The sequence below is a fragment of the Perca fluviatilis genome, chromosome 2 (genome assembly GCF_010015445.1).
Source record: "Perca fluviatilis chromosome 2, GENO_Pfluv_1.0, whole genome shotgun sequence".
NCBI classification, from domain to species: Eukaryota; Metazoa; Chordata; class Actinopteri; order Perciformes; family Percidae; genus Perca; species Perca fluviatilis.
Genome location: NC_053113.1, coordinates 36,274,319 through 36,289,911, shown reverse-complemented (window position 1 = coordinate 36,289,911; position 15,593 = coordinate 36,274,319). Strand labels below are relative to the sequence as shown.

At 40.0% G+C, this 15,593-nt stretch overlaps 1 protein-coding gene across 1 annotated transcript; it reads left to right on the top strand.

The window, feature by feature from the left end:
- The first annotated feature begins 109 nt into the window (after nt 1-109).
- Nucleotides 110-15,587, top strand: LOC120574060 (protein Smaug homolog 2). Its single transcript, XM_039824094.1, has 13 exons — nt 110-443; nt 2,246-2,763; nt 2,953-3,423; nt 3,638-3,880; nt 4,021-4,130; nt 4,449-4,535; nt 6,049-6,340; nt 7,352-7,437; nt 7,786-7,901; nt 8,165-8,363; nt 8,546-8,672; nt 11,416-11,499; nt 12,677-15,587. The coding sequence occupies exons 2-13, from the start codon at nt 2,568-2,570 to the stop codon at nt 12,703-12,705; spliced, it is 2,040 nt and encodes a 679-aa protein (XP_039680028.1). The 5' UTR covers nt 110-443; nt 2,246-2,567; the 3' UTR covers nt 12,706-15,587.
- Nucleotides 15,588-15,593: the final 6 nt, after the last annotated feature.

Here is a 15,593-nt window from a genome sequence, read left to right as displayed (position 1 = left end):
CATGTCAGGGTGGGAGCATTGACATATGTAAAAGGGTGGGAGCCCTTTTTATTTACCAGACAGTGGGCGGAACAAACCATTACGTACCGTCCAGACGTATGACGTTTTACTCACGTCTTGCGTCAACTCAAAAATCGAAGTAGATTTCTCCAGGCGTACACTCTTTATTTTCTGCATTGCAATAAACATTTTGTACATACATTCTTTAACATGGCCTGTTTAAAACCACGGGAGCTTGCAGCTGTAAAGGAATATCCTTAAGGAATACCTCGTATGGGATCGAAATCTACGCCTCTTTCAGCTAAGATAACGTTATTGCATCTATTAGCAAAACTTGCTAGCTACGAAGCTAGCGCTAGCACCTAGCTATCTCTACCCTACCGTCGAGCTAGCTATGCATTAGCACTTTAGCCTAGCTCGCTAACCAGTGACAACTGACAAAGGTAAACAACAAACCATTTGAGTATGTTTATTGTTAATCAAATCTCGGTAACCTTTACCTAACGTTAGTTAACTGGCTACAGCCTGCTGTCTATTAAAACTGCGTTTTAACGTCCCTGTTTGCACCGCTAAGATTGAAGTACGAGACGGAGAAAAAGGGGCAACAACAGCGTTAACGAAAAACCGATATAAATGTTGAATTCCTCATCACTGACTAGGCCTTCCAAGCTAGTGGTGGGGGAAACGAAGCTTTATGAAGTACTGAATCACTATGAAGCAATTGTCTGTTGAAAATGGTTCAATGTTTCGAAGCATTTGATAGAGTCAACAATGGCGACACCTGCTGGTCAAGCCCTTTGTATTGGTATTTATATGGATGGATTAAATCTGAGTCGGTGATGAAACAGTTAACGGTTTTTAGTTAGCGCTTTACTCCTTTCATCGTTGTAATTTTGTTCAATAAAGCTTGTTTCTCAAAAAAACGATCCCTTTTAAAAAAAGAATTTATATCTAAATACTGATTCAGATTGACAAGAACACCCCGTATCTCTGATATGAGTGGGGGACTTTACGAGGCCTCGTTTGGGGTGGTCACTTGATTTTTGGCGTAGTGAAGCGAAGCATCTTTCTGTGATACTTATGCTATGAAAGGTATAGCTAGCTATACTGTGTTAAGTAGTCTGCTTCGAGTGTTAGTTAGCTACATCACTGTACCAAGCTAACTCTGGCTAACCGCTATCTAATGCTAGGCTTCTTGGTGTAACGTTAGCCTGTTTCAACTTTATAAACCTCGCAGGGATACTTATAACAACAGTCTATGGACCAGGGCTTATAGTCAGACACTCAGGTTTGTTCTTTAATCAAAATTATAACTAATGTTACAGGTGTTACCGTTAGAAGGGTTGGCAGTTTACCGATAGCATGCTGGTTAGTGAGTTTGTGTTATACTTTTCTTTAGTAGCGGATAACCAGTGAATTGTAATTAGCTATTGATAATACAGGTCACTGACGACAGCCTTTACAGCAGCCCATTTCACTGTTTTGCGTAAAAAAAAAAAAGCATTAAGCATTACACTTAGCGTTAATGACCGGGACTCTTATCTTTTGGATAGGGTGTTTGGCACACCTTTTGTGGTTAACTTGCGCCTTTATCATTGTGATATTGACTAACTCAATTAGTAAAAGCTTACCTAAAGTAACACCCTTACAGTCACAGTTATACGTGATATTTGTTTTGGATATTTATCATATCTCATTTTGTTTTGAATTATACATATAGGGGGCATTTTTAATAGAAAAGTTCTTACAAAAAACTCCAATTTAATATTCCCTATCACTGCCATTCTTTGCATATCATAAAGGTTGAAGCTGTGCGCCTGTCCTATATTGGCTGTGTGTGCCATAATCTCTTATTTATATATTATCCTACCTACCTTTTACTGTAAATTCCGTTTGTCACTTACTGAAGCTGATGATCCATCTGAGTTTGCGGTAGTTTGGGGCAGAAAAAATTTTGTGCCCTAACAAGACTTTCCAAGATCACAGGGAGAACATATTCCAGTACTAAATATGTGGGATGAATAGATGGACTTAATCTGTCAAAGCACTCATGTTCACCTGTTTTATATATGGGGGGGGGAAAAGGGTGGTTTGTGTCATGGTGAATGCAGTAAAAATAAAAAATACAAACACATTTGGAATGGATATAAATATTGGATTGGTTAATGTTTAAAAATTAAAGTAGACATTGGGGTAATTATCATCTAAGATTTTTTTCCTTTGTCTTTTATTTTTATTTTTTTAGGGCACAGATGATGTGATCCTGAACATGCCAGAGTGAAAAACAAAGCTTTTCCTGTTTGTGTCATTACCAACTACGATTGACACACACTTTAATTCTCACTTCATAAGAATAATCCGTACAGCATCCCTGTCTGCAGTTCCTTCTGCACCTGAACCATGTGAGGGCCCCTCGGTCCAGTCTGAGGGGATCCCAGGACTGTGGTTGCAAATACGACCCCGCTGTGCGGGGTGGGACTGATCCTGTCTGTGTCTGAGAGTGCAGTCTTTCCAGTGCCCCCCTCCCCATCCACAAATTCCTGTTCTCCTTACCGAGGAGACACGCCATGATGTTCCGGGACCAGGTAGGTATCCTCACAGATTGGTTCAAGGGCTGGAATGAGTGTGAACAGACGGTGGCACTGTTGTCCCTCCTGAAGAGGGTGTCCCGCACCCAGGCTCGCTTCTTACACATCTGCCTTGAACACTGGCTGGCAGACTGCACAGAGATCCACATCCTAGAAGCTGAGGCCAACAATGCAGGTAGCTGAGTTTTTTTGTCTATTTTGTGTTTATGTGAGTTTTTTTTCTCTCTCCATATATTATTGATTATCTCTGATTATGAAGCACTATTAGTTCTGTTAGTGTCTCCTTAAATTGAAGAAGGCCTATATTAAACCAGTATTAAAAGATTGATTGCCCTTGAATCTCTGTTTTCCCTTTTGTCATTAGCAATTGTCAGCCAGTGGCATCAGGAGCCAAAGGAGAAGGTTGTGTCCTTGCTGCTGTCCCATCTGCCTCTGCTGCAGCCACGCAACAGCGAGGCCAAATGTGAGTACATGAAGCTACTGCAGAAGGTCTTGAGTCACACTATTGAGAGTAGCCTGTTTGTTGAAGAAAGCAGGCAGCTGCTGTCCTACGCGCTCATCCACCCTGCCACCACACTGGATGACCGCACCTCTCTGGCCATGTGGCTAAACCACCTGGAGGAGCACCTATCCAGTGGCTACACGCCCCGGGCGCCATCTAGCCCCTACCACCCGCGCCAGGGCTCAGATGAATGGCCCAGCTCTGCTGAAGCTCTGGACCCCGGCCACGCCTGGCACGACCAGTCCCCCTCATCCAGCACGTCTCCTGCAGGCCAGAACGGACACATGTCTTTCCCAGGCGGGATGTCCTCTCCCATCAACAGCAATAACACAGGTAATGTTTGTCGTCATCCTCATTTTTCAAACTGGGTGAAAACAACAAAATTGTTTAGTAGGGGCATATGAGACCATTGTAGACCTCTCATATATTGTGCAAACAGTGTGCTTTTTGTTAACGGTCTTGGCGTGTTAACATTTCTTTAATTTCTTTTAAAGGAATTCCTAAGAATTGCTGCTGTTTCTCATATATTAATTGTTTCCCATGCCAGGTCTGTGTGGGCAGATGCAGCCCAGCCCTCTGAAGAAGTCCATGTCCGTTATTCCTTCCTGTCCCCAGGCTTGTGGCTCTGAATGGGTTAGCCAGGATGACATAGGGGGCCGGCAGAACTTCATTCTAACAGACCACGCACCCCTTTCACCCCAGAGCAGCGTCGCCTCCTCAGGCAGTGAGCAGACGGAAGAACAGGGCTCTGCTCGCAACACCTTCCAGGAGGATGGCAGTGGCATGAAAGGTCAGAGTTCATTACCTAAGTGAGCCAAGGGCGCTCACGGTATTTTGCTCTGGTAAAAGCCGCGCACAGCCAACAGCTAAGGTGATATAAGCTAAAATGTAACATTACCTTTTTTTTGTCCCTTGGTGTATTTGTTCTAGATGTTCCCGCGTGGTTGAAGAGTCTCCGCCTTCATAAATATGCATCACTTTTCTCCCAGATGACCTATGAGGAGATGATGATTCTCACAGAGCAACATCTAGAGTCACAGGTTTTTAAGCCTCCCTTTTACATACACTGGGGCTGGGCTTTGATTACTCCACCCTCCTTATCAATTGTGAACATTACTGTCCTCAAACCTGATGATACATCAGTTGTCAATGAGGCGTGAAATTAAGCGACGCACCCTACAGTTATATTGAGCCAGTCACACATACAAATGGTGCGATTTTGCCTCTGCCCCTTGGCTTTAATGAAACAAATGGTGATTAGGTTTGTTATTTAGTAACTGTATGAATTGTGTTCCCACAAGAAATGACTCGCCTGCTTCTCACGGCATCTTGTTACTTTCTCTCTCTCCTTTTTAAAGAACGTCACTAAAGGAGCACGCCATAAGATCGCCTTGAGTATCCAGAAACTGCGAGAGAGGCAGAGTGTGCTCAAGTCTTTAGAAAAGGTAAATCATGCTAAAAAAAAAAACCAAGGGTTTTGTCTTGATTCATTTCCGCTTGTACTGATCAAAAATGCACTTGAATATGTACTTCATCAAGAAATTCCCATTATGTGCAGAAAGAGACACAGAGCAGGGTTCTCATTTATAAAACTGTGCGTAGGATCCTTACTAAAAGTGTTTGTACGCCCAAAAGCCCAAAATGGCTTACGCTTAAAAAAAAGTCAGTTTTATAAAACCGTGTGTACGCACACCTGTAAGCAATGCTCCCTTTATAAATCAGAGATTACCTACAAGTGTGCGTACATGGATCAGCCTCTTATCCCGCCCTGTACACGCCCATTTTTAACCATAAATAGTCAATCCAAAGCACCTCGTGAATGCTGATAAGTATGCTAATGACCCTGGCAGTTGTTCTTTCGTTACGCCGAATCACCACGACTGGCGGAGAAAAAGCAAAAAAACTTCTCTGACGTTCAGAAATTGCTGAAAATTGAATTAAAATTTCGGCCTGTTCTTGCACAGTGTAGGGAACCCTGATCTATAACTACATATATTAATAATACGTCCAAAACGGCAGGCATTGCGGCACTCTGGGACAGCTTCAACATACCAGACGTATATAATAAGATTTAACAGAACTATATATTATATCCAAACAAGCCTTAGTGATAAAGTTGAAGATTATATATAATATTTATTTAAAAAAAAAACCTTAGCTGTCTGACATTTCCCTCTGGAAACAGCCGGTTTCCCCCAGAGTGGCGAGAACCTGTATTTGGACCAGGATATGGCACGATTCCGGCGCGTTGCCCTCTCTACTGGACCCAATTCAGTACATAGATCCAAGAGCACCGCTTTAGAAAATCTAAATCGTCATGGTCCCTGAAGTTTCTCTCCTGTTTCTTCCATTGGGGATAGTGGTTATCTAATGGTAGGGTATTTGATGCTATCCTGTATTCCATGCAATCGGGCCATCCCCTCCTCCTGCGCTCCGTAGTGGACAATGTGACGGTGAGACAGCGGCGATTTAAATATTAAGAATACATTTTTATTTAACAGTTATCACTCAGTAGAAGCGCAAATAACACTTCTGGATTTTTACTTCATGGTAACGTGGATGATATGGATTGAAAGAATGTGCGTGAGACGCACATTCTTTCACTCCATATCATCCACACGCATCAATACTAAAAAATATTACGAGTAATCTTATTCCCATTTACTCTCTGCAGTCTGACTTCAGTTCACCACCTAACCGTCGCCAATTCCTATTTTGTCTCCAAAATGTGCGTACGCATGGGTCAGAGTTTGCGTGGAGGACCGCACATTCTCCCGTCAAGTTTGTTTTTTATAAATTACAATCTTTGCGTGGTAAGCGGCGTACGCCCATTTTCAGCCCCGTTTTGTGCGTACGCCACGTTTATAAATGAGATCCCAGGACTGGTTGGAATCCGTACATAGTGTACCTCTGAATAGCTTATTCAGCATGTTCAATGATGTTGTCATCTCATGGCAGGATATTTTGGAAGGGGGAAACCTGCGTAACGCCCTCCAAGAATTGCAACAGATCATCATCACCCCCATCAAGGCCTACAGCCCACCCAGTGCCGCACAGACTGCCCTTGACACGGCCACCACCTCGGACACAGCCACCTCCCCTTCAGAAGCTACAAAAACGGGAGCAGACAAAGACCCGGCCTCAGAGGGCTTCCAGTCCCACAACCCACCTCCCTGTGACGGAGACTCCTCAGCCACACCCATCTCAGACGGCGACATTGCTGGACAGTTCACCCGTGTCATGGGTAAAGGTAAGAGTAAGATGTTTTCCCACCGGTTTAAAATTGATTACACGTAGATCCTACACTACAGAGGTAGTTATGTTATTTGTCCTTAAAGGAAATGCTCTTAAAATGTCGTCAACACACACATCAAACACACTCAACAGCTTAAAGTGCTGATATTATGCTTTTTGGCTTTTTCCCCTTTCCTTTATTGTGTTATATATCTTTTTTTGTGCACGTTATAGGTTTACAAACTGAAAAAGCCCAAGTCCTTAAAAAGTCCTTACCTAGCTACTGCGCATGTGTGACTCCCAACAAAGATGGAACAGAAGTGAGATGCCTCACTCTGTAGCTAAAACAGAGAGCTCAACACACAGGGTGAAAAGAGGACAAAATACATTACTCACTATTCTGTAATTTCTGGTCCTTTCGATATTTTTTTATACACTTCATACAACTAATAATCCATCATCTTCATTCGTTCCATCCGTTTGTTCCTATCTTCCTGTATCCTTTGGTGCCTCCTCTTATTTCATCTTCATTGTTCATTCATATATATATTCCATTCCATTTTTTTTTCTGTGTCTTCATTTCCTTTGTGTATATATGTATATATATATATATATATATGTTCTTTCTTTTTTTATATTATATATTATTATTTTTTATTTAAAATATATTTTTTTTTTATATAATATATAATATATATATATAAATATATATATATATATATATATTTGTGTATTTTATATATATATATATATATATATATGTATGTGTGTGTATATGTATATATATATATATATATATATATATATATATATATATATATATATATATATGTATATGTGTATGTATATATATATGTATATGTGTATGTATATATATATATGTATATGTGTATGTATATATATATATGTATATATATATATGTGTATGTATATATATATATATATATATATATATATATGTGTATGTATATATATATATATATATGTATATATCTATCTCTCTCTCTCTCCTGGCTTTTTGTTTCAGTGTGCACCCAGCTGCTGGTGTCAAGGCCAGATGAGGAGAATATCAGCTGTTACCTTCAGCTCATTGAGAAGTGTCTGACACATGAGGTGAGAACCTGAAGATTCTTTTTTTATTTTTTTTATTTACTGAATGTATTTAATCCATTTGTATGCATGCATTTGTTCATGCTTGTAAAATGCATCTAATGGTAGTCTCACACCGGATTAAACAATACCTCAAAAATACAAAATAATGAAAATACCATATAGGCAGATTGTTAGTAATAAAGAATCTTGTAATCATCTATAGATTTTGTTTGTCTTTTAAATTAAGAATAAAGCTTGCCCTTTCATTTAAAAATCACAAATTCCAGAAAGCATCTGCCCGAAACCCTGTTAATGCTCTTTGAAAATCTGATGCCTTTAATTTGTCTGCGGTCTCTTTCTCTGTGTTAGGCTTTCACAGAAACTCACAAGAAAAGGCTGGTCTCCTGGAAGCAGCAGGTCCTCAAACTGCTACGCCTGTTCCCTCGGAAAGCTATGCTGGACATGCCTGTGTACAGACAGAAAGGGTAAGACTCAGCGGGCCCTATTTACCTTTGATCTCCCTCTTCAGCAGGGGAGATGTCAGACAAGCCGAATGTTATTTTCTCCCTCAACTCATCCCAATTGTCTAACTTTTACTTTGATTCTCTTTCACTTTCTCTTCCGCATTCAAATAACAACTACCGTTTCATATGAAGCAGCGTCAGCAGTTAAACACGTAGTTCTCTTAACTCTCATTGATTTCTGATTTCTGATGCATGTTGCTGTCTGTTTGTTGCTTTTACTCCAGCTGGACCTATGGGTCCAACTCCCTCCCCACAGCAGGCTCTGTGAGTGGAGTTGTAGGGCGGCGGGGACAAAGGCAGTTCCAGATGACCTCTCGTGGTCTCCCAGCCGGGCGCATTGGCCTTCTGAGTCCCGGCGGGATCGGGGGAGCATCTTCACGCCACACACTTACTAGTCCTGCGCTGGCAGGCCAGGGTAGACAGGTCAGTATTCCTGCCAGTGGATGAGCATTTTAACACCCGTATGTGACATTTGTAGCTCGCATCAATTGTGGACAAAACGGATCATATTTATCAAGTCATGTTTCTGTTTAATGACTTGGCTGAAAGGTGCTCCCAGAATGATGGGCATTTGCGTAATGAGAATTTGTGTTTTCCTCCTAAAGAACCTGTGGTTTGCCAACCCTGGGGGCAGTAACAGCATGCCAAGTCAGAGTCGCAGCTCTGTGCAGCGGACCCACTCGCTCCCTGTCCACACTTCCCCACAAACCATGCTCATGTTCCAGCAGCAAGGTATTGTATGAGGTCAAGCCTCTTGTATTCTTCATAATCATGGGTGTATGCATTCACACACAGTCTATTCCTGTCCTTGTTTACATTTTGATACACTGAAAACCAAAACCTAACGTCAGTCTGGCCACCATTGATCTCCTGCTTACGTTACCACACGCGTTTGCTACATGTTTCTTATCTAGAACTCCTTTTTTTTTTTTTTATCCCAAAGTAGAATATTCTTTTCAAGCTAAAATGGAAATGGGTAATAGAAAAAAACTATTTGGAAGTGGCTGATTTGACTCTGCTGGTGAGTATCATGAGCAACAAAAGCTACAAAACCTTTGTTTAAAAAAAAAAAAAAAAAATGTGTGTGTTTTTTTTTAAAAGACCATTTGGTCAGATGCCAAACCAGAGAGCTGCTCTCTGCCAAGGACAAAATGACAAGACAGCTTAGCAGCATGTTGCAGTAAACATTCTGTCGACTTGTACAATATACAGAACTTAACGGTTGCCTTGTCTCGGCTGCCAGATGCAAATTCATCTGTAATGGTCCTGTCATTTTTCAACAGAGTCAACATAGGACGGTTCCATAACGGAGCATTCTGTGTGAAAGCCAAAAATTCATAACTTAAACAGATGAATGAACCCAGCAATGTTATCGTTTCCATGCCTACAGCTTGGAGCTCTAGCTTCTTCGTACTGTCGGTACGTTTATGAATACAAAAAATCTCTATTCTAACCACAGGACTGCCTCTGATAGGATGGTTTTTGGTTTATTGCACCTCTCTCCGTAACCACGCTTCAGTTACTAGAACTGACATGCCAAGCACCCACACAACATCGTGTGTACAACTAACATCTTAGGGATTGTTGTTTTGTTGTTTTTTTTAAGAGAATTTTTTTGGCATTTTTTGCCTTTACTAAATAGGGCAGTATAGAAGCAGAAAGGAAACAAGGGGAGAAAGGAGGCTATGACATGTAATGCAGTTCCTTGGCCAGAATTGAGCAGGGAATGTGGCATGTGCACCAACCATTCGGCCTCCAGCACCATCTTTGCTGTTAGTTTTAACTTAAATAATTCCCACAATAACAAAACTACGTTGTGGCCATTTTTACCTTGTGACACACACGCGCACACGCACGCACGAGATGTTAAAATAGATTGTTAAGAAGTATTTCATAGTGATATGGATTTTAAGAAATCCATAGACCTACACTACAAGTTATCTTATTAGACATCCTTATAGAGATAAGGATTACGGAATGTCACAATTTCCAAGTATACTGTAAAAGCTATGATCTGTAAACCAAGAAATTGAATATAGATGCATAGAGAGCACATAAAAGTAGACCAAAATAGGCAAGATGCTGGAAGGATTTCACTTGGATGATACTTGAGTAACTTTCTTCGTCTGTATTCTATTAAAAGATGTGATCCTCAATAAAAAGACAACACAAGTCTTACAACAGAGTTTAACAGTGTGTTCTTCTGGGTAGTCCAAATGATCCAATTTAAACATCACTCATCACTGCACAGTCTTGCAGCCGGTGTATTAAGAACAGTAAAGGGTCAAGACAGACAGACAGGCTGACTAAATGGACATCATTCATTATTATACAGCCCTAGCTTGATCGACCTGATGATCATGTTGCTCAGTGGTTAATGGCATGTTTCAGCTGTAGGCACCATACCGAGTCTTTTCCGATGCACACCAAGTGTATCCGGCACTTAGTTTATTTTAAGGAAATGTGTGAATAGTGCAGTAGCAGTATAGCACTTTTCAATGTGAGGAAAACATAGTGACTAATGAAGTGTCATAGATGTGTTTGTGTGATTTAAATAGTTTGGTTCAGTGTAGATGTTACCAAAAGCAATGTCATTTTAACATAAAGACATTTTTAATTTCAATAATTTAAAGAATTACTTTTGTTGTTGTAATTTTGACTATGATTTATACCACTTATGATAACATTTGCACCAATGCCGGTACACGCTCTTTACAACGGATTCCATTACAACAACGATCACAAGTGATGAAATGCTTTCAAACCTATTCCATCGTCATTCATTTTATTTAATTCAAAACGAAGGTAAACCTACCCTAAAGGTCCATTATGTGGATAGATCGCCTGTATTGTAAATCTGTGTGTGTGCTCGCACAACTATTGTCACTTTAAATAGGTCAAAGTTGAATGAGTAATGTACTGATATTTGGGATAATAAAGTAAAATTCACCACCACCATATGTCCTGTCACTCCCAGTTAGTTGGTTGAAATAATTTGGTTATACTGGTAACTAACCGTACAGGCTATGTAAAACCGTTGCCTGTAGTTTTTACAGTGTGTCAGCACTGTTGGCCTCAATTGGTCCTTTTACAGATTCAACATGTTAAATCTTGTTTTGTTTGTGTAGCTGACAACCGAACTACTCACTGCATTTAGAATCAGTCACCTGGTTCTGATTATTACGAGTATTATTTACATTATTAACATAATAACGGTTATTCGTCCGCTCACAAAAACGGGGTATTTTCCCCTTAAACCTGATAAAGCATAGTTGTGTCCTGGTAATGGAAACTGTTCTTATCCAAGTGAAATAAGCAAATTAATCCTCTTTGGATATTCTCTATTTAGAGAAAATACACACCTGCTTTTTGTAAATTTATACTTTGAAAGAAATTGACTTTATGGCAAACTTGACAGTCGTATAAAGCCTCAATCTTCTTACGGACTGAGACTGTTTTTACTCATTTTTCTCAGAATGCCAAATTCCAGGCGCTGACCTGGAGATCAACCCCACGCTGGAGTCACTGTGCCTCAGTATGACAGAGCATGCCTTAGGGGGTAAGTGTCCTCAGCAGCCCGGTACTAAACAGGCCACTGGCTGGCAAACCTCACACTAAACTACTAACTAGGCAACACCACCTTGTTATGTGTTACAACTAGGCCATGGGAGAAAGGATTTAATGAACTGTGTGTCCATTAAGGCAATACATAGCAAGCGATGCATATAATTTCTTCACAGACAACTTCTCCTATGCAAACAGAGATGAAAAAGTCTGTTGACTTTTAGAATTCATATTTGGTTAGCTTTATTTGTGTATTAATTTTTAATAACATCTACATTATACAATATCATTAGTCAAGTCACAGTCGGGGGTCCTCTTGCGGAAAGGGAGAAAGACACAGACTTACCTCTGTGCATCATATGGTGTACTTGAATGACAAGATTTGCATCATTGTGTCAAACAAGTTTAAAGGACAGCAGCTCTGTATTATTTTCCTGTGGCCCAACTCCTGAGTGTTCTGGGCCATGACATTTTTTGAGTTATATATATATATATATATATATATATATATATATATATATATATATATATATATATATATATATATATATATATATACAGACAGACAGACATTTATGTCTGTGGTTACAGTCTGAAAGTATGTTCAACACTGTGTTTAGCCTAGTTTGGCTTACTTCCTTGATATCGAAGATCAAATAGTAGGGACATACACACTGTAATCTATCCACAGATTGCTGTTGAAACTAAATGAGATGTTATAATTTCAATGTTTCACTATTTACACCATTCACTATTTCCTTATTATCAAAGAAATGACCTCCAACACCCTTTTGTTTACATAAACAGCCATTGGGGAAATGCATATTTTGGAGACAATATGCCCAAGTAACTGTTAGGTTATTGTAGGTACTTTCATTTAGCAGTGAAGTGTATTTTCCCAACGTGGGGAAGAAGCTCCTATTTATCTAGAAACCTATCTAATAAAGATAAGATATGCTAAGTAAAATGGCTGACACACCAAACAAATGCATGAAATGAATGCAACAAATTCATGGACACATAAAAAGGCATCAATAACTTGTTCTGCCCCTTGGAGAAAAGGGAGTAGAATGCTCCACCAGTGAACCCTTTAAGGATGAAACATAAATGGTGCAGTCAATTTTATGATTGTAAACGTCTTGAAACATATTTTTTTCCAATCTCCTCCTCAGATGGAACAGACCGGACATCAACAATATGAACAGAAGAAAGGAAAAATACACTTCAGTTGAGGCCTGTTCAACTCCTCTTCACCCAGCACAAAGATATACGTATGCTTAAGAAAACCAGGCAAAGCAGTCACTACAAAATGACAAAAAAACTGTGTATATGTTCTCTAATATTTTTGTACTTTATTATATACAACTAAGTTTATTAAAAATGGAATACAGAATATTATTATATTGCAGGACAGAGAAAAAGAAAAGGCAAACTGCTCCATGTCACCTGCAGGACTGTGACATGATGTGCAGAGGCTCAGTTTGCCGTGGTCTGAGAGGAAAAACGGTGGAGTGGTGCTGTCTTAAAGGGGTTCTGCCCTACGAGTTACTCTTCTTTTCCTCCTGCCTTTGGAGCAAGGCTTCTTTCCAGAACACACTGACAGCCACAGCCCCCTGCAACACATAACGTGTAGATTCAGAAAATGTCCACCCAAAAGTGAGGCCCTTTTATTAAATGATCTCTGATATTAGCCACTAAACTGGAATTGGCCCTAGGATGCACTCGCTTAGGTTCCACTTGTAGACCGGTATTGATAAACTCAAATACACTTCCTAGCCAACCTAATTGTTCTAGTGAAGGCTTGTGTTGGTTGAAAGTTTGAAAGCTTTCCTTGGTTCTTTTTATCCACAGTAGAGGACATGTTTTTGTGGCAAAAGGAGGACCAAAAGGACAGAGGAAAAGCTTGTAACAAACCACAGGCATTCCCTTTTGTCTTGGTTGCTTTCCCTGAACACATCACAGCAGAAGTGACTGTCCTCTAAATGTCTACAAAGCCAAAGAGAAGGGTTGTGCGATTTGAGATGAATATTTGTAGTGAAATGCAACAGAATGGTATAATTATTTTTTTTTTTTTTTAAAGAACAGCAGTCCGAATAATTTATGCCAGCTGCAATTTGTCCCTGTTATTTTATGTCCTACTACATAAATGATGATGAATCTCATTTTGTGCCAAGGAATCCCCAGATGGGTGAATAAGGGCAGGTGAGGTCTGTACTATGCGAGAGCTGATTTGATATTGAATTGATAAAAGCGAGGAGGGTAGAGTGTTTTCAATTTACACTTTAATGCTGGGTGAGAAAACTAAATGAAATCCATCTCAAGCCTCTGGCCTCCTTATGATTGGCTCTGGAAAATGAAGCTTGATCTTGTAATAAATGCTCGGGAGCGCAGCGCCTCACCCTCGCAGTGCCCTCATCCTCAAACGGCCAACGTGATGATTTGATGAATCATACTTTTCAAGGTGCTTGACAATGTCCATATTTTTCTGTTTGTGTCTCAATGTGTTTCAGTCTCCGAACCCTAACATTATCATGTGGTATCAGTGTTGAATCAAAAAACCTGTCTTCTACAGCCTCTGTCTTTGAATGTGGCAGAGCGGAGGTGCATGTATGTGTAATATGGTCTTAACCTTTAGATCACTTTTGGTTGCATCATAAGGCAGGGATAACCATTCACGTTTTATTTCAGCAGAGCCATAGGAGGTCTGTCTAGTAAAGATGGTTATTTACAGATATCTTTTTCCAATTGTATTTTTTACTCTCCCTTGATATTGATAACTTATGCTTATTTTCTATAATCGCATGTTTTGCCACACTAATACAGCACTGTTGTAGATAGAGGACATGGTGGTTGATGGTGCCCAGAGTCACCAACAGCTAGAGAGCAGAAATCGTGCAACTCATGTATGTTTATACCGCCTAAATGTCACTGTTTACATCTCTCTTGAATAATGCCCAATTCATCTTATGTGATGTCATGAATACTCCATTGTCTCACTATGTAACGCATTAAAGAACTGAAGCCTTCTCGCACATGAGCTGGCTGGGTAGAGCCTGAAAACAAAAGCCTTCTACCCCCTAATCCATGGACTCCGTGTGAGTCTCAGTAGGCTTTTTCAAGTGATAACTGTATGAGACATGTAACACCTGTTTTTTCTAGTTATGCGGTGATGAGAGAATAGCTTTCCTGGCTTTGTGTTTGAACCGTTAGCTGTCATGTCCTGATAAACTGTTCATGTGGTGCCTCAAATGCACAGCTCCAGCATCTTCAATATGTTGATTTAATGGTCTTCAGTAGTATTCTAGTCATGGATTTCTTCAGAGCAGGCTCTTGGATAGATCTGACTTACTGAAAGCATCACACTCATGCCCACAAAGGACTTCTGTGAGTTAACAATGCTGAAAACTTTAAGACTCGGCTATCTTATTTTTTAACTATTCACTATACTGTATATCAATGTGTTATGTTACAAATGGCTCAGATTATCCTTTTCATAGCCTCTGTAGCTTTGGACAGACTACATATTAATGTGAATGGACACAGAGGTACAGTGCATCAGATTTCTACAAGTGTCTGTGCATAATGAAGATGCAGTAGGGGATGACAATGCTTATCTGAGCCACAAATTATGTGATTATGAGTAAACGGAACACTAATAACAGGCCAAGGAATATGTTTACTCGATGTTTACATTCCAGTGATGCATGAAAGGAGTTGGGAAATGCACATCACATGTTAAGCCTGGTGTATTTTCACCTACCAAGCATCCACTAGGAGGTACAGAGCCTGTGTCTTATGAAGATGTCTACCAAGTGGTCCCAAGATCATGTTAATGTCCCCTGCCAGGCTAAATTATTGAATTAATGCAGCCAGCTGTAGGCTACATTGCATATATTTGTCTTGTACAATTTATATTTAATTCTGATGACTCCCCAGACATTTTCTAATATTTTATGAACCTTTTGCATCCCATGCTTGCTCTACTTTTTTACTGTCACTCATAATGTGTGAATGGTCTGAAGTGCAGCATTCCAAGGATCATTGACAGTCCAAATAAAGAGGTTCAGTTCTTTTGCAACTACATTAGTG

Bases quoted from the DNA above. Each gene is read 5' to 3' on its own strand.
- LOC120574060 (XM_039824094.1), top strand. From the start codon at position 2,568: ATGATGTTCCGGGACCAGGTAGGTATCCTCACAGATTGGTTCAAGGGC. The intron at 4,131-4,448 runs GTTTTTAAGCCT...TCCTTTTTAAAG, and splicing joins AGCAACATCTAGAGTCACAG to AACGTCACTAAAGGAGCACG. The intron at 8,673-11,415 runs GTATTGTATGAG...CATTTTTCTCAG, and splicing joins GCTCATGTTCCAGCAGCAAG to AATGCCAAATTCCAGGCGCT.